The following is a 19,409-nucleotide window of genomic DNA, read 5'->3' on the forward strand; positions in this document are numbered from 1 at the left end:
ATTAATCGCATGTTTTATATATTTTTTATATATATATATTAGGGCTGTCAATAGATTAATTTTTTTTATCGCGATTAATCGCACCTGCACTAAACCTGTAACTGCAAGGACATAAATGCAATATAATTAAATACTAGACTATACAGGTGAAACTCGAAAAATTTTAATATCGTGCAAAAGTTCATTTATTTCAGTAATTCAACTTAAAAGGTGAAACTAATATATTATATAGACTCATTACATGCAAAGTGAGATATTTCAAGCCTTTATTTGTTATAATTTTGATGATTATGGCTTACAGCTTATGAAAACCCCAAATTCAAAATCTCAGAAAATCAGAATATTTGGAAAAGGTTCAGTATTGCAGGATTGTAGTGCAGAATTGATTGCACGTTGGATTATATTGCACTAATAGAAATCGAAAAGCTTATGAAAATTGTTTATGAACAATTTTTTAATATAAAATGTGTACTTTATAAAACACGTTGAACTAAAAAAAAGCTAGAAAATCAAAGCAATAAATCTAAACAAATTGTGTTCTACATTTAAGTTTGACATCTCAAAAAGTGAGCTTTCAGTGAGATTTTATTTGGGCACATTACCAAATCTTTTCCATTAGATGCCAGCAAAGCTCCACTGGTACACACGTGAGATTAGTTATTTGCAATACAGTATAATTTCTCAAATATGACATGCACACATTTTTTTTGTACACATAACCACCCTCTGACATCTGCACCAACATAGCCTCGCCACACAATTATAGCTGCATAATTTAATGAAGCTACAGTTTATACAGCAGAAGCAGAAAACAGGAAGAAGCAAGTATTTTATAGTCCAAACCATGGGAAATTGTGCCATCTGGTAAAGAATAATATTTGATTTTGAACCCTATTAACAAAGACTGCATAATTTTACAGTTAAAATGGCCTTTGGTTAAAAAATTAATCCAAAACATCTGCAAAAGGTTCCTGAGCCTTTAAATGGTAAATGGTGGTTAAGTGTGGTTCGGTACAATTCACAATCATGGGGAAAACTGCTGACCTGACAGTTGTGCAGAAAACCATCATTGACACCTTCCACAAGGAGGGAAAGCCTCAAAAGGTAATTGCAAAAGAAGTTGGATGTTCTCAAAGTACTGTATCAAAGCACATTAATAGAAAGTTAAGTGGAAGGGAACAGTGTGGAAGAAAAAGGTGCACAAGCAGCAGAGATGACCGCAGCCTGGAGAAGATTGTCAGGAAAAGGCCATTCAAATGTGCGGCGGAGCTTCACAAGGAGTGGACTGAGGCTGGAGTTACTGCATCAAGAACCACCACACACAGACGGATCCTGGACATGGGCTTCAAATGTTGTCAGAAGAGTCTTTCCTGGGCAAATTTTGCATCTCATTTGGAAACCAAGGTCCCAGAGTCTGTCGGAAGAATGGAGAGGCACACAGTCCAAGATGCTTGAAGTCTAGTGTGAAATTTCCACAGTCTGTGTTGGTTTAGGGAGCCATGTCATCGGCTGGTGTTGGTCCACTGTGCTTTATTAAGTCCAGCGTCAATGCACCTGTCTACCATGACATTTTAGAGCACTTCATGCTTCCTTCACCTCTGAAGAACAGCTGAAGAACCACTGATGCACCAAAATTGGTGCTATATAGCGCTAAAAAAGGTTCCCCTATCATTACGAGCCAAGAACCATTTTTGGTGCCATATGGAACCTTTTTTTGTTTTAGAGTGTAGGGTAATTAAATTATAATTCAACAAAACAGCTTTAAAGCCTGGATCCCATGCATTAAAGGGATAGTTCACCCAAAAATGAAAATGATGTCATAATTTACTCACCCTCAAGTTGTTCCAAACCTGTATGAGTTTTTTTGTTCTGCTGAACACAAAAGAAGATATTTTGAAGAATGTTTGTAACCAAGCAGATAGAGCAACTATTGACTATCATAGTAAGAAAAAAAATACTATGGTAGTCAATAGTTGTTCTATCTGCTTTGTTACAAACATTCTTCAAAATATCGTCTTTTGTGTTCAGCAGAACAAAAAAACTCATACAGGTTTGGAACAACTTGAGGGTGCAATATTACGTTTGTTATCTGCATTTGCAGTAAATTCGATAATATCCATCATTAGTTGTCCCTGTCCTAGATTTATTTATTTACTCCAATTTAAGGCCCTAACCCCAGCAAAAACATTCAAGAGGAACTCATGGGCCGGATGGGCTGGATTTGCCAGGGCCGAATTTTAGCCCCAGTCCAGCCCTGGCCAAAAGTACCAAAACCTGGTTCAATGACCATGGGATTACTGTGCTTGATTGGCCAGCAAACTCACCTGACCTGAACCCCATAGAGAATCTACAGGGCTTTGCCAAGAGAAAGATGAGAGACATGAGACCGAACAATGCAGAAGAGCTAAAGGCCGCTATTGAAGCATCCTGGTCTTCCATAACACCTCAGCAGTGCCACAGGCTGATAGCATCCATGCCCCACCGCATTGAGGCAGTAATTCATGCAAAAGGGGCCCAAACCAAGTACTGAGTACATATGCATGCTTATACTTTTCAGAGGGCCGACATTTCTGTATTTAAAATCGTTTTTTTATTGATTTCATGTAATATTAAAATTTTCTGAGATAATGAATTTGGGGTTTTCATAAGCTGGAAGCCATAATCATCAAAATTATAACCAAAAAAGGCTTGAAATATCTTACTCTGCATGTAATGAGTCTATATAATATATTAGTTCCACCTTTTAAGTTGAATTACTGAAATAAATAAATTTTTGCTCAATATTCTAATTTTTCGAGTTTCACCTGTATCAAATGTTAATTTCGAGCCTGGTGAGAACCTATTTTCATTGTTGGGTAAATGAACGCTTTAACCCCAAGGCAGATTATTGACTGAAATAAGTGTACAGAAAGTCAAACTTCACAACAGTGTGTGCTGAATGACTTTTTACTTACAGCACTGAGCTGTGAGGAGCTAAATAAGGACGCAGGGGTGGAGTGTGAGTGGAGATATAACGCCTGTGGTAGCGCTTGCCCTCCCACCTGCCAGCATCCTGAACCTCTGAGCTGTCCCATCACATGTGTGGAGGGATGCCATGCTGTCTGCCCACCAGGTAGCACCAATTCACAGATACCTACAAGTTACTTGACTTCATAGACTTCAATCTTACTTTTATTTGCACATTCACACGTTCTATCTTCTTCAATTCCACAGGGCAAGTTTTAGACGAGGTGATGAGGAAGTGTGTGGAACCATCAGAGTGTCAGGTGTGTGTGCATGACGGAGAGAGAATCTCCCATGGAAAACAGTTCATCCTTAATCGTGAAGATCCTCATCTTTGCCAGATATGGTATGCTATGTCACAATTTGCTTGGATCTCCATCACTCATTAATCTATGCAGCGTCTAGGAGAATCGCATAAAGAAAGTTTGGGTCATATTTAATCTCAACATTAAGAAAATAGGAAAAATTTAAGAGATTGTTTTATAAGATGTTATATAATTAGTATTTATTTTATTAATATTACATTAGCTTTTATATATGTTATATTTCATTTTAATTTAATATTTAATTTAATTTTAAGTTTTAATAATTTAGTTATGTTCTTTTGTCATTTTACTTGTTTTTGTTTTGTTAATATTTCTATTTAGCTTTATTTTTATTGTGTATATATATATATATATATATATATATATATATATATATATATATATATATATATATATATATATATATATATATATATATATATATATATATATATACAATAAAAATTCAGAATATATATATATATATATATATATATATATATATATATATATATATATATATATATATATATATATATATATATATATATATATATATATATATATATATATATATATATATATATATATATATTCTGAATATATACACACACACAGAAACATATATTAGAGCTGTCAAAAGATTAATCGTGATTAATCGCATCAAAAATAAAAGTTTGTGTTTACATAATTTGTGTTTACATATGTGTGTGTACTGTGTATAAATATTATGTATATATAAATACACACATTCATGTATATATTTAAGAAATATTTGCATGTATATGCTGTATATACATTTATATAATTTATGATATATATAAATAGAAATGTTTTATATATAAATATCATAAATTTTTCTTAAATATATACATGCTTGTGTGTGTATTTATACAGTATATAAGTAATGATTATACACAGTACACACACATATATTATGTAAACACAAACTTTTATTTTGGATGCGATTAATCGCGATTAATCTTTGGACAGCACTAATATTAACACATATATAAGAGTTCAGATGCAAAAGCCTCTAAAAGCCACTTCAGTCAAAAATGAGATAACGATACTGAGTGAATGCTCTCCGCATATAGTATACATTCATAAAATACTTTCACTTCAAACCCACTAAATCCCAGCCTCAGCCCATTCAGAAGTACCGGTACTTAGGTAGAAACCTATACATAGAAGCTTGACAAAAATGCTTATTTTAAAGAATAAGGCTTTTGCATCTGAAGTCTTCATATATATAATTGAAAATAACTGTAAAAAAATTATTCATTATAAAAAAAAAATTCTCACAGGTTCTAGACAGGCTTTGTGAGATTCATCCATTTAGGTGTATAAAACTCATGTTTGTTATGTTTTCAGTCACTGTGAGAGCAACACGCTGACGTGCGGCCCATGTCCTCTAACTGGTTTGGCCTCCACTCTAGCACCAACCACTGTCAGCAACACTCCTACGCCACTCCCGTTTTCTACCCCGGTGCCAGCCGATGCTTGCGATAGGGCGATGGACCTGGCCTTCTTAGTGGATGGCTCCTCTGCTTTGAGTGAAGACGACTTCAGTTTAATCAAGCTCTTTATCCTCCGGGTCGTGGAGCGGTTCCGAATGGGCTCCGCCCACACTCGCGTCACAGTTCTGCTCTTCCACTCCGGTGTGAAAAGTTATGACATGCAGGTGCAGAAATGGTTGTTTAAGAAGACGGTGCGTGAGCTTCGTTACATCGGTGGTGATGTCGCATTCATGGACGAGGCAATAAAATATCTATCAGTCTACATTTACGATAAAAACAAGCGCGAGCACGCGGGGCGCGTCGCTATATTGCTGACGGCGAGCTCAAATCCTAGGCCCATGCGTAGTACTCAGCGTCTGCTGCGTAAAAAAGACATCACCATCCTCACTGTGGCCCTGGGGCCTGACGTCAACATGGCACAGGTTAGTGAGATCACGAAGGCCACACCCAGCAGCCGCTCATACATCGTGAGCAGCGTAACAGAGCTAGACGATGAGGCTCTGGCCATCACAGACTACCTCTGCACTTTGGGACTGGACCCCGAACCCCCAAAGAAACCCCCTACCAAAAAGCCCAGCACCAATTCAGTCACTCCAACAACTACCACAACCTACAAACTCACCGCCGCCACGGTTCCACCGACCGCTTCCATTGTAACTTCATTTCCTAGCATCCCCGGCCCTGGAACGACATTTCCTCCGCCCACAGTAACAACATATGATCTTGTCTTCCTGTTGGAAAGCTCAGATGCAGTGGGTGAGGAGGGCTTCAATAAGACACGTGATGCTTTGGTCGATGTCATCGCTTCACTTGATCAGAAAGAGGTGGAGAATCTACGGATCACGGTGATGCAGTACTCAGTCACGGTTACCATGGTAATCAGCCGCATGGAATTGCAGCACAGGGAGCAGGTGCTGCAGAGAATGCGACAGTTACGTTGGACCAAAGGTGCGGAGGTCAACACAGGCCATGCCGTCCGTTCTGTATATGAGACTGTCACTACAGACACACCAAGCAATACACCAGACCAGATGGTGTTTCTTATAACACAGAGCCCTCCAACTGACGTCATTCAGCGGCCTACGAGCTCCACTCATAAAAAAGTGTATCCGATTGGGATCGGCGGACAGGTTCGATACGAGGATCTTGCAAAGTTGAGCTTCCCAGACGAACCAATCATGCTGGATAATCCCTCGGACCTTAGGGGGCCCGACCTCATCAAAATCATTAGAACAATCAGGAGGCCTCTGCTGCCCACACTTCCACCGAGAGCCACACTGCCCCCTTCAGGTCAGATACAACAATACTACATTTTCTTCACATCTTGCTACATTCTAGGCCTAGGGCTTGGGGTAAAACATTGATTTGCGATTTTTCGGATAAAAATTGTGATTGCAATTTAAAATGCAATAAAAAAAAGGTCTCTGTGCTTGTTTGTAGGGCAAATCAAGATTGTTTGATTGTGTAATTAATAACTATAAAATAATAATAATCATTACAAAATAAAAATATTAAACAAAATAAGAAATATTAATATTGTAATATTTTAAAATAAATTGAATATTTAAGAAAAAATAAACTACAACTAATAATAATAATGTTTATTTTATAGTGCAACTGTAAAACTACAATACTACAATTTATGTTTGGCTTAATTTCTGCATTTAAACCGTTGAACTTTAAACCTCTTTTTTGTTGACAACAGCCAGTTTATAAGCGCTTCTCATTACAAATCTGAGAAGACGGTTGGTGCATGTTGCATTTCCTATGCATGCATAATGCATGTTATAAGTGACTCAAACTCAAGAGATGAGTTCTTGTGAAGTAACATTTACTGTGAACCGAACCACTCTAAAACACTGACTCATGAGCTGCTTGTGTTTAAAAGAACACAGTGCCGCACTTCACTCTGAAACACGCAGTGTATACATATATTTAATTCAATCTCAGCCTTCGCAATTTGATAATCACACTAAACCATATTGTGATTTTGGTTTTATTTAAAGGGATAGTTTATACAAAAATGAAAAGTCTCTTAATTTACTCACCCTCAAGTTGTTCCAAATCTCCAAACCTGAATTTCTTTCTTCTGCTGAACGCGAAAGAAGATATTTAAAAGAATGTCGTTAACCAAACCGTTAATGGACCCCATTGACTTCCATAGTATTTTTTCCCCATACTTTGGAAGTCAACGGGGCCCATCAACTGTTTGGTTACCGACATTCATCAAAATATCTTTTCAACAAAACAAGAATAATTTTTTGGGGTGAGCTATCCCTTTAATAGCAGCCCTGCTACAGTCTTTCTTTTCAGTTGTCATCACAGTCTATTCACTGCGCAAGGTCTTTTTCATCTCAGTTCTCAGATTTTCATTGACAATGAGTGTGATTACTGTAATTTCAAAGAATGAAAGATAAAAGGAAGAGTGAGGCAGCAGAGAGAGCGACTGGCGCGCAACAATGGAATGATGTATTTACCTTAATTGGTGTGGAAATTGGCTGGCAAATCATGCAGAAACATGGTGTTGTACACAAAATGATTGGATTTGGCAGTGGCAGTGGCGCAGTGCTAGCCTGTCAGATGTACTACTTTTGTGTAAAATTAAAAACTCCTAAATGACATATACATTAGTCTGTTAACACCTTACTCTAATGAAAATGTCAGATGGTTAATCAGATGACATATCTACTTATCTTATACATTTTTGGTACTATATTATACTACAGGGATTCTTTTTAGACAGTAGTGTATGACAAATTATGTTGGTTTGACTATCTATCAACCGCCAAGCAATCATGAAGAACACCTAAGCAACCATCCTAGTAAAAAAAACTACCTTGAATACAATATTTGTAACATTGATCTCTTTTAAATCAACCTGGGTAGCCAGACTACTTAAGGCTTAGATAATATAAATGTTTAAACTTTTTTAAACATTAAGACTTTGTCAAGCCAGTATTCAAATGTTGTCTTTTCTAGTTTGAAGTTGAATGCAAGGATAGTCAATGCATAGGTGCTTACGGAGTCAATACATGCATGCTTTCTTTGTAATTGTATGTATGTGTGTGTATGTTTGCTCAGTGCCGTGTTCAAAACCCATGGACTTGCTTTTCCTGTTGAGAGCCTCTTCTGACAACCAGTTCGAAGACTTAAAAACATTTGTGAGAACTATTATAAAGAGCACAAATATTGGTAAGTCTTCATGAAATATTTTTTTTTCATTGTGTGTGTGTTAATAATAGATACTGCTAGAGTTCCACTTATCTGTATTGCAGGTCGCAATCACACACAGGTGGCAGTGATAGTGTATGGGGAAAAATCAGCAGTGGCGGTCACATGGAGAGATGAACAGACACAAGACAATCTTCTCAAGCTTCTAGAAACCCTACACAGCAAGACAGACAATACACCAAGACTGGGTAAACATGCTGTGAAGACACAGCAGCTACGATGCAGCTGACAGTTAAAACATATGCCACACTACATAATATGTGGGCGTTCTTTCCTCTTTCTCTGCAGGAGCTGCTCTGCAATTGGCCGTGCAGACAGCCGTTTCCTCCACCAGTGGGGGACGAATGGGCATCCCTAAAGCTGTGGTTATGGTGGTGACTAACAGGTCAATAGACTCTGTGCAAGAGGCAGCAAACGAGGCTCTGACCGCTGGTTGGTGAAATAGTTTTATTACTATATCAATGGACGCTTTTAAGTGGTCCTTAATGTAGTGTTTGAGGTTCAATAGAAGTTAAATATCAACAGAGTCTGTTGAAAAGAAAATAATTTCAAATCAGATCAAGCAAAATAAAAACCTGTTTGCAGTAATGCACTAGTTACAATATAAGTCTAAGGTGCAATACATTGTGCAATTTGTGCTTTTGTTTAAGCACTTTAACTGCATGAATGCTTTGTGAAGTAAACATAACTGAAAAACAATCAAATAAATTGTGTGATTTACATAGTACTTCAAATGCACCAGGAGAAAACAAATGTAATAGTTTACAGATCTGAGTCGGCTCCAATTGAAGATAATGGTGGTAGATGAGGCACATTTCTAGGCTTAAGAGATATAACCAGATTAGATGGAAAGGATCTCCAGCTGACTAGCTGAAGATGTTACTGTAGCTATACCTATTCATATTTAGACACGTTACTTCCTTGAAAATAAATTCCAGCGCTAAAACAACCCAAAATGAAATGACTCCTTACAATAGATAATGATTTACAATTAACTCGGTTATAAAGCTACATATGGAAATGTATTTGTTCAATAAAATACATTACTCAACTTTTGAGTAATAAAAACACCATCTCTCCGTCACTTACAACGTTCCAAATCCCTCGGTTCTCGTCATCTCTGAAAAGCCATGCCAATGTTTATTCTGGTTTTATTACGAGCTCTATCATGCTCTCTTTTTGCAAACAGACTCTGCTCTGTTCGCCTTTTTTTTAACAGGTGATTTCCTGGAGGTTCGAGATTTAGCTGCTCCATGTCAAACTTTCTCGCTCGTGACAACTAACCTATTCCACTCCTACACCATACAGGCTTCAAAGTAGCTGGAGCAACTTTTCTCTATTTGCGGATATGATGGCACAAGCACGAACGAGTAATGTATGTTTTCCGTGAAAACCATCCGGACAGGTCTAAAATATAAACACTTATAATTGGCTTAGTGAATCAGGGTAAGACCAAAACATGTTTTGGAAGAAGGATTGATGATGTATTGAGTCATTATTTAAATTTTGTTAATTTTGAACAACAACAAAAAAGTTTTATAATGTGCCTTTAAACTGTAAAGTTAGGGATGAGGAAGTCGAAATTATTCTGTGGTAATCGACAGCATGTCACAATGACTACACAACTTAGAAAAGTGTGTGAAACAAACAAAACAGTGTAGAAATTTACAGTGATGCAATGGAAATCTATGGACTGAGACTTTTCAGATTTAAAAGCAAAAATGTGCAGCTTGTTAATTTTTTGTTTAAGCAAAAAATTAACAGTACTGTAACTATATGTAAATAGTTTGAGCTGTAAAGTTGTCGAAAAAAGAGGGATAAGTTGTTTTTCTTCTGTTGTAATCGGCATGCCACTACAAAAGCGCTTTAGTGTCCTTGACGCTCCTTAAACGCTCCTTGACTCGGGCACAAAACATTATAAAAGACCCCACCCATCCTCATCATGGATTGTTTTCTCTCCTGCCCTCGGGTAAAAGGTTTCGCAGTATTCGGGGCAGAACAGCTAGATTCTGTAATAGCTTTTTTCCACAAGCTATCAGGCTCCTGAACTCGACATAACCTCTTAACCACTATATTTTACAAAATCCCCTGCAGGGAGTTTTCATGTGAACTGGATTGGGATTTTTTTTTTTTAAAAACTGTAATTTATTCATAATGTGTAATGAAATTTTTAATCTACATACCGCCACTTAACAAGTGCAATAATTTGATATGCCATTTTAAAAAAGCCTTTTATTGTGACATTTTTAATGCATGTTGTAGCACTTTTTATTTATTTTTATATAATATGTTCTATTTTTAGATTAATATATTATACAGATAATTTTTTTGCACAGTAGTATATAGAGATGTATTATGGGCCAGTGCAACAGAATTTCGTTCATATGTGCATTCTGTATGTACAGTTGAATGACAAATAAAAGCTAACTAACTAACTATATAACTAACTAGTGTCACGTTAACATATAAAAAACAAAAATCTAATAAGTTTTTCGAGAATAAAGTCATGATGTTTTGAAAGCATAACAGGCCTTTTATGAGAATAAAAAGTCAAATTTTCAAGAATAAAGTCGTAACATTATGGGATTTGAATCCGTGTTATTGGATTATAGTCATAATATTATGAGAATAAAGTCATAAGGAAAGCACCATCAAAGTGAAGTGGAGTCGACCACCAGTTGCTATTTCAGACTGCACAAAAGAGGTAATTTCCTGAATGTCAGTCTTGTTCTTTCGTCTGAATAAATTCGATTTCCTACATAACTGCTGCAACGTCCTCATACTAATGATATCTTGGTGTTGATGTAGCAAAAGTCCAAGGATTTCTTTGTTGGTAAATCCTACAGTGTGATTTAACTAAATGCACCACATCCATTTCTTGCATTAATCTGTTTGCACACTATTTCTATTGTAGCCTTATCTCATAATACTGTGATTGTTTTCTCAATATATTTCTACTTTGTTATTTACACAATATTATTTAAACTTTTACATTTTCTGCTTTTATTCTCATAACATTATGACTTTAAGAAACATGTGTTTGTTGCAAACAGGTGTGTCAGTGTTTCCCATTGGACTGGGTAACCAATATGACCAAACTGAACTGAGCGCGCTCGCAGGTCCACACTCTGAGGACAACATCATTCGGCTGAGCAGCACAGAGTACCTGCTTGCCATGGCTGCACTCGACCAATCGTTCACCGACAAACTCTGCAGGGGTGAGACTCACGTGTACACACTCACACACACATAACACAATAAAACAGGACAAATGTAGCATTTTGATTATAATCATGATGATGATGATGATGTCTCTCAGCGGGTCCTCCTGGAGTGTGTGTGGATGATGAAGGGAATGAACGCAAGGTGAGCTGTTTTTTAGTAGGATGCTAAATTCCCTTCATGCCATCAAACTTTCAATTAAAGGCCTAACTTTCGGAACATCAGCTTCTAATTTTCTTCCATACAACCTCTTGATCTGATGCAAGCTTTCTGGGAACTCTAATCCAATCCATTTCACTGGATCTCAAGATCCATAATCTCTTTCACTGGATCAGGCATTCTGGGCCAATAACTTCATCCCTCAGAAACCATTTTGAAGTCGAGCTGCTCATTAACAGATCGTTTAGGCCAGAAACATACTATATGCAGGTACACAAACATGCATGCTTGGCCAATGCATTACAAATATGCATTTTTGGGTGAGAATGGCAGTAGCTAAGCACTGGGGGCGATAGATTAAAACAGGATGTGGTGATTTTCAGATAGTTAGCTATAAATGTCATCAATTGAACTGACTTGCTCATTAAGAGTCTCTTTAAACTATTGCCCTGCCGTGGCAAAATGACCAATGAGAATGAGAAAAATAACCACTGAATTTATGCTAATGCCCCCTATAGCGCTACATTTCGCAGCTTCTGTTGATAGAAGTGTTTGCGTTTATTACTTGCATAGTATATGTTTCGTCTACCTAGGGATGCACGATTTTGGGGAAAAAGTTTTATTGTGATTTTTCTGAAATTGTGATTGCAGTTTAAAATGATATAAAAGGGCTGCACAATTTGGCTAAAAATGTTGTGTTTTAAATAAAAATATGACTATAAAATAATACAAATAATTGTATTGTACAATCAATTATTATTCTTATTTTTATAACTATGATTATTATAACTAAATCAAATAAAAAAAATATTACTTTTGTAACATTTCACGGTAAAAATATTCAAGAAAAAATGTATATATATCATTAAACTGGGGTTGTCGTGTTGTAGCTCAGCGTGAGAGCTCTCTCTCTCTCTCTCTCTCTCTCTCTCTCTCTCTCTCTCTCGCTCTCTCTCTCTCTTGGATTGTGAATAGCAAAAATGCATCACAGACAAATGGTTTAATATTATCTCATATATAAACGGCTGGCAAAGATAGAATTTGCAAGATTACATCTATATAGCAATAATAAAATAGTAGGCTAAGTCTATTTTCTTCATTTCCCCAGTACCGACAGCAGAACCGATAGTGTCAGTTGACCCAATCGCAATTCTTTATATATTTTATATTCTCTCTGTATATACAGTATCTTTAACTGTTCATTTTGTATCTGCAAAATAATATATATACAAAACATGAAAAATATTTTAAAGGTCTAGACATTATCTTAATCACTTGGTGCCCCCCTATTGGCTGGTGCCCCAGGGCACTTGCCCAATCCCGTCTATAGATAATCCGGCCCTGTGTGCCACACAACACTCTGAAACATGCAGTGCGATATTTATTTAATGAAATCCCAGAAACTAAGCCATATAGCGATTCCGGTTTTATTTCAATTAAACGTGCAGCACCTACTGCAGACTAACAAAGGCTCCTGAAGTTCTGGTGTGTGGATCAAAATAACTATTCTGCCTATTTCCATCCATCAGCCTGGTGAGACATGGGTATTGTCAGACGGCTGTCACTCAGTGCTGTGCAACCCAACAGGCACAGTAACGGTGCAGAGCCACCGCATCAACTGTGAGAAGATGGAGCCTCCAGTCTGCAAAAACAGTCTCCCGGCCCTCCGCTACAATCACACCTGCGGCTGTTCCTGGACCTGCCCTTGTAAGAACACACACCCCTAATTATGCAACAACCAATACTATGATGAATCCCACATTAAAGGAGACCTATTATGCCCTTCTACTAGGTCTACTAGAATAGGTTTTCATACTTAAATTTTCAAAAAACTTTATTTTACATAATTGCAGCACCTCTCATTCCAGTCTGTCAGTAACACTCTGGTCCCTATCATACACCCGTATGATGTTAAGTGTTTTTTGCTAGTTTCGGCCCAACGCAGTTATCATTTTCAAGTCCTGTGCCACGTTGTTTAAATAGCAAATGCATCTCCGCACATTTGTGCGCCCATGGGCGGCATGCTGGTCTGAAAACAAGGTGTGTTCAGGCGCATTGTTGGTGCGTTGCTATTTTGAGGCAACTGTAGACGACTGCGCAGTATTTTTTGTTATTTAAAGGGCACGTTAGTAATATGCTCCTATAGGCGGGTGCACAGCATGCGTACACTCTGCTTTTAATACACACACCAGGGACACAAACATGCCAAATATTACAAATAAAAGGATAACAATGCAAAAGATTATTATTGTGTACATAAAGAGAAAAATGCCTACATGTTATAATGGATAGTCATTGCATGTATCAGAATTACCTGCCGTATTTGCAGTAATGACAAATTAAATTGGCTACTTATTTAACCAATTGTGGCAATACTCACATGTATTTAAACTGACTCATCAGGTTGAGTGTGTCTATATTCTGCCATGGTGCAAGTGCAACTGACTTTTAAAGGGAATGGGAGATGACACTCTGATTGGTTTATTGCACGTTGCGCCCAAAACACACCCATTACTCATTAAGAGAATTGGGACAACCCTTTTAGACCATGCACCAGGTGCGCCGACCATTAAACTAGCAAAAGTGGATTCGGACATGCCCCAAGTGCACCTGCGCCGTGTGCTTTAGACCATGCGCTTTAGACCATGCACTTAGATTGTTAAGTTAGGGCCTGCAGTGTGCTCTGATTGGTTGGCTGGACCAGTGTGTTGTGATTGGTTGTTTTGGAAACGTCACGCCTTTTAGCCAAGGAAAGTTGAAAATGTAAAAAAGCATAGGTCTCATTTGTACTCAAACTTGCAAAATATAAATTCATTTTCGAGATGATACTAAATTAAACATGCAATGTGATGAGGCCAAGCGACAACAATTTAGCGTTGTACGGCTTGCATAATGTTGTATAATGCATTGTTTTACATACCATTTAAAAAAATGTATGCAAATGCTGTAAACTTCTAACTTGAACATGCTTACTGTCTTTCCCCAGGTAGTTGCATGGGTAGCTCCACAAGCCATGTTGTGTCATTTTCCGGGGCGGCGCTGAAGCTAAGAGCCGCTTGCTCCTATTTGCTGCTTCGCTCAGGAGGGGCGGAGCTAGTGTTACATACGGCTGCCTGTCAAAGCTCGCCCCATCAGATCTGCATGAAGAGCATGGAGCTAAGGGAGGGCGGTATGAGTGTGGTGCTTCAGAATGACATGAAGGTAGATGCAATGAAAAAGCAGGCAAAGTGAAACAGCTTACCAAGTTAGCAGAGAGATTCAACATGTTCTCTATATTTCAGGTGACTGTGGGCGGTGTGTTTACCGCAGTCCCTTTCAGAATCCAGGGGGTGACTGTGACACAAATTGGTGCAATACTACACCAGCTGAGATCAGAGCAGCATGGTTTCACACTCACCTTCACTCCCCACAGCAATGAGTTCATGATCAATGTGGACATCTCCATGAAACCCAACACCACTGGCTTATGTGGTAAACAACATAAACACATAAACAGTTCCTTTAAGCTTACGTCTGTAATTTTTGAGCTTGATTGCTTATGAGAGTTTTACTTTAATTGAGTCTGCCTGTATCAATGTTTTGTGGTGTTCAAAATTAATTTTTAAATTCCAATTCAGTTCCTGAAAGTAATTTGAGGTAGCAATCAGGATGCAAAAGTGTAAAATTCACATTTAAAGGAGAATTATGAAATGGTTGTGAAATGAAATTCAGAGATATAACTGCTCTGTGGGTTTTAACATTTGTTAACACATTTTTTGTATTTATTCATAATTCATAAACATATGGAGTCCTATTAGATGATATTAATAATCTAATGCCATCTATAGAAATTTGTATTTAGTTTAATAATAGTTAAATAGTTAATTGATTTATTTAGAATTATAGAAATGTGTATATATATACACTATATGTATAATGAATATATAGAATTTGGTCAATCTGGTTTGAAGGTATCTGACTGTATGGTAAAATGTTAATATTTTTTTGTTTGTTTTTCTCTCAATTAAGTTAAATATAAAGTTAAATGTTATGAGTTGATAAAATATAAAGGGGGAAATAAATTGGCATAATTAGTTCAAATTATCATTTTGTTGCAAAATGTAACAAATGTCTTTCAAATTCAAATTTTCAAAGTCCAGTTCAACATCCTGTGTGGTCTGTAAAGTACATACAGTAACTTGTCCATCTCTCTTTCAGGTTCCTGCTCTAATGATCAGACAGGTCTAGTGTTATCTGACGGAAGTGTGACCACAGACCCTGACGTGTACCTGAAGGGATGGGCTCTGGGCGAGTGTGTCAAGCATCAGGAGGTTGAGTCGTGTGCTGTAGGTGGGGCGAAGGGCTGCGATGTGTTACGTTCTGAGGTGTTTGGCCGCTGTCACGCGCTGGTTCCTCCGCAGGACTATGTGCAGATCTGTCAGAGCGTGGCCTGCCAGCCTAATGCAGTGTGCGACCTTGTTACCGCCTACAGCACAGTGTGCCGTCAACAGGGAGTGTGTGTGGACTGGAGGACGCCCACCCTCTGCCGTGAGTTTTCTGTGATTAATGAGTCATGAAGTGAAGCATGTGAGGACCCTCTCAGATCCGCGGCTCTAGGCCTTTGAGATGGTGGTACTTTGATTAATGTGCCTGAAAAAGAGGATTATACCAGGTCTGTGTGCAGTAATGAAAGTCTTAAACTTGAAAGAAAGTTAATGTGGGAGCTATACATCTAGTGGCTTGTTTTAAAGAAATAGATTGCCCCAAAAATGAATGAATCACCCTAATGTCGTTCAAAACCGGTATTCTGTTATGATCACAAAAGAACCTCTTAACCAAACTCTAAAAAAGGATGATAAAAAAACGTAAAAATATTATCTTGTGAGCTATAGTCTTTTGAAGTCATACCACATTTTTGTTCGATTTTTTTATTTTATGTTGGTCATTAATTACTGATATCTGATAATCTTCATCCCTCTGGCAGAGTTTAGTATTGTTTATATACTAATAGAGTATTTATTCATCATTTGAATTAGCTTTTTTAAAAGTTTTATGTTCTTTAGTCATATTATTAGTTTTTTTATATTTATATTTAGCTTTATTTTTATAAGTTTTAATAATTGTAGTACTTCAATTTAACTAATTAGATTTAACAATAACAATGTTGCTCTTTAGAAGATTAAAAAAGAAAGAATTGAATAAAACAAATTTAATGTATATAAATTTGTATATATATATATATATATATATATATATATATATATATATATATATATATATATATATATATAAAAATAAATATAAAATACTAAAATACTAATTTAAAAAATAATTTAATATTTTTGTCTGTTTCACATCATATAATTAATCAGAAGACTTATTGTAAAACTCCTATTGAAAAATTTTCTGGGATTTTTGTTCTTTTTGTCTCTATGAATTGTTGTTTGACAAGAGTCGAATGACATATTTTTTGTGTGTAATGTAACAATTTCGTGTTCCATTAAAAAAAGCAGCATACATGTTTAGAACAACATGAATTTGAGTAAATAATGATCGTAATTTGAGATTATCATAATGTATCCAAAATCCCTGATTTTATGTTGCACAACTCATCAGTGTACATTATTCTAAAAAGGTTTTCATAAAAATGTAATAACTTCCCCCACCTCTTTTCCTCCAATTTTCCTTACTACTGAAACAAGTCACACATGTGGGAAATTAAACGATGACATAAAATCCAGATGGACAAAATCAAGTCCCATCCCACATTATTTCCTACTGTATTTCATACTGCTCTCATTTTCACTCTGAAATGTTGCATAACAGAATTAAATATGTTGTGAACTGCATTTTATATTGTTAATAATTTTGTGTTCGACACTTAATTGAGAAGTGTCAAATACTTGAATTTTACATCTCATTTTCTGTGTGTGTAGCCATGTCATGCTCAGGCTCTATGGAATACGCTGCCTGTCGAACGGGATGTTTGGAGCAGTGCGGCCAAAGCCAGTTCAGTCCTGGTGACATGATGGGTGATGGTTTAATGAAGGGCAATGGATCGCTGTGCTTGAACACTCCCACAGAGGGCTGTTTCTGCCCTGAGGGGTCCGTGTTAATGGGAGATAAGTGCGTGGGCAAAGAGGCCTGCAGTCAGTGTGTGGACCACCATGGGAAAACCCATCAGGTAGATTCATTTGACCATTTATTAAACATCAGTGCCTTTTATGATATTGCTATTGTCACCTTAATAAAACCAATAAGCCTTTGTCAGATCCGTGGTATTGCATACAAAAGTCTTTTGATCTTGGTGTGTGTTTCAGTTTATGGAAAGCTGGAACCCTGAAGACAACTCCTGTCTTCTGTGTGTGTGTCTGGATCAGCAGCGCATTAACTGCACTGCTTTACCCTGCGGCAATGCTAAAGGTAAAGACACAATGTGTATATATTCTCCCTCACTGTCACTCTCGTCCACTACACGATTAACAGCCCCATTTCTTGAAGTAGTTTCTCAATGTGTGTTGTCATGGCAACTGTTGCTGTGTTACAGCCCCAGAGTGCGGACAATGTGAGGTTCTCCAGGAGAAGATGGGATCCAAGTGCTGCCCTGAATATGAGTGTGGTGAGCGGAGAATGCACACAGAATCCAGATACAGTATACTGTATATACAATATATATATATATGGAGAGAGACATAACACGCATAATAAATAGAACAAATTTACAGTATATACAGTTCAATTAAAGGGAATAGTAAAACATTCTACAAGTCTACCCTAAAAACTATAAGTCTACAATATAAGTAATTTTGCACAATGTACTGTTTGCACACAATACACCTAATTTACACTAACATATGTATTGCACAGTATATGTATACAGGGATGCAGCACTTTTACAATTCTAGCCGATAGCAATAAGCCAATAATTAGTTATTATTTTGTTCAAATTAAAAATGTACTATAAAAAGTCCTCTAAAATAAATAGAGGAGGAATTTGCAAGCTCTTCAAAAGTTAAATATCTGCCGTAAAACTTAACCCTTTAAGTTAACTCTAGATGGTGGTAAAAGTATTCCAACAATTTAATATAGCCACTAACATTCTAATATCAACGAATACAGATAAATACTAATATCAATAGCTGATATGGCCCCTATATATTGTGCATCTCTAGTACCCAATATATCTGGGCATGCTAAACTCCATCTACAGCTATTTCAAACTGCTTTTTTCTAATTCTTTCATATTTATTATACATTCAATCTGTAAGCGCTCATATTAGTTTAGAGATTGGAGCATTTGCACTTTTAAAATGTCTTTTATCACACACAGGTCTATGTAGAATGAAAGTAAACATAAAAAGATTGTTACATTATAAGATAAATTATATAACTGTAATAATATAACACAGTCATATAAATCTTAACCTTAAGTCTTCATGGATATATTACGCTTTCATTACCCATATATATATATATACACCCATATACAGGTATGATGACACCTAATGGCAAATTAGCAATACTATGTTAATGTGTTGTGATGTGATGTTTGTAGTGTGTTATGCAAACTGTAAGCGGTCAGATCCCCCTCTCTGTGATCATGGGCTCAGCGTTGTCCTCACAAACCCTGGAGATTGTCTACCAGTTTACCAGTGTGGTGAGAGCTCATATACACACATACTCCAGTTCGTTTCACATAGATGGTTTTCAATCACGTACACATTATCTCTTTCACCGCCCTCTCTCAGTTTGTAAAAAGGATCAGTGTCCTGGGACAACAAAACCATCTTGCCCTGCACACAAGAAGCTGTCTGTCAAACCGTCAGAGTGCTGCGATTCGTACGGATGTGTGTGCGACTGCCAGAACATCACCCGCACATGCCCTCCGGGTTACATCACGAATACTAACACCAACGATTGCGACTGCATAGAGGTCACCTGCACGCCTGATAAGGTTGGCACGCTTTTGCGCTCTCGCTGCGCATGTGTT

General features: G+C 37.0%; 1 protein-coding gene across 1 annotated transcript in view; it reads left to right on the forward strand.

Annotated features, from left to right (window-relative positions):
* The window catches only part of vwf (von Willebrand factor), a 55,753-nt gene that overhangs the window by 24,835 nt on the left and 11,509 nt on the right, over positions 1-19,409 (forward strand). The window contains exons 26-42 of the mRNA XM_079825443.1: positions 2,957-3,112; positions 3,214-3,349; positions 4,683-6,118; positions 7,910-8,020; positions 8,104-8,247; positions 8,348-8,491; positions 11,113-11,277; positions 11,379-11,425; positions 12,970-13,147; positions 14,427-14,641; positions 14,722-14,911; positions 15,638-15,967; positions 17,356-17,603; positions 17,740-17,842; positions 17,967-18,038; positions 18,975-19,076; positions 19,168-19,373. Coding sequence (XP_079681569.1) covers positions 2,957-3,112; positions 3,214-3,349; positions 4,683-6,118; positions 7,910-8,020; positions 8,104-8,247; positions 8,348-8,491; positions 11,113-11,277; positions 11,379-11,425; positions 12,970-13,147; positions 14,427-14,641; positions 14,722-14,911; positions 15,638-15,967; positions 17,356-17,603; positions 17,740-17,842; positions 17,967-18,038; positions 18,975-19,076; positions 19,168-19,373 — 3,983 coding nt within the window. The remainder of the gene's footprint in view (positions 1-2,956; positions 3,113-3,213; positions 3,350-4,682; positions 6,119-7,909; positions 8,021-8,103; positions 8,248-8,347; positions 8,492-11,112; positions 11,278-11,378; positions 11,426-12,969; positions 13,148-14,426; positions 14,642-14,721; positions 14,912-15,637; positions 15,968-17,355; positions 17,604-17,739; positions 17,843-17,966; positions 18,039-18,974; positions 19,077-19,167; positions 19,374-19,409) is intronic.

The sequence above is a fragment of the Gobio gobio genome (assembly GCF_949357685.1).
Source record: "Gobio gobio genome assembly, chromosome: 9".
In the NCBI taxonomy this organism is placed as follows: Eukaryota; Metazoa; Chordata; class Actinopteri; order Cypriniformes; family Gobionidae; genus Gobio; species Gobio gobio.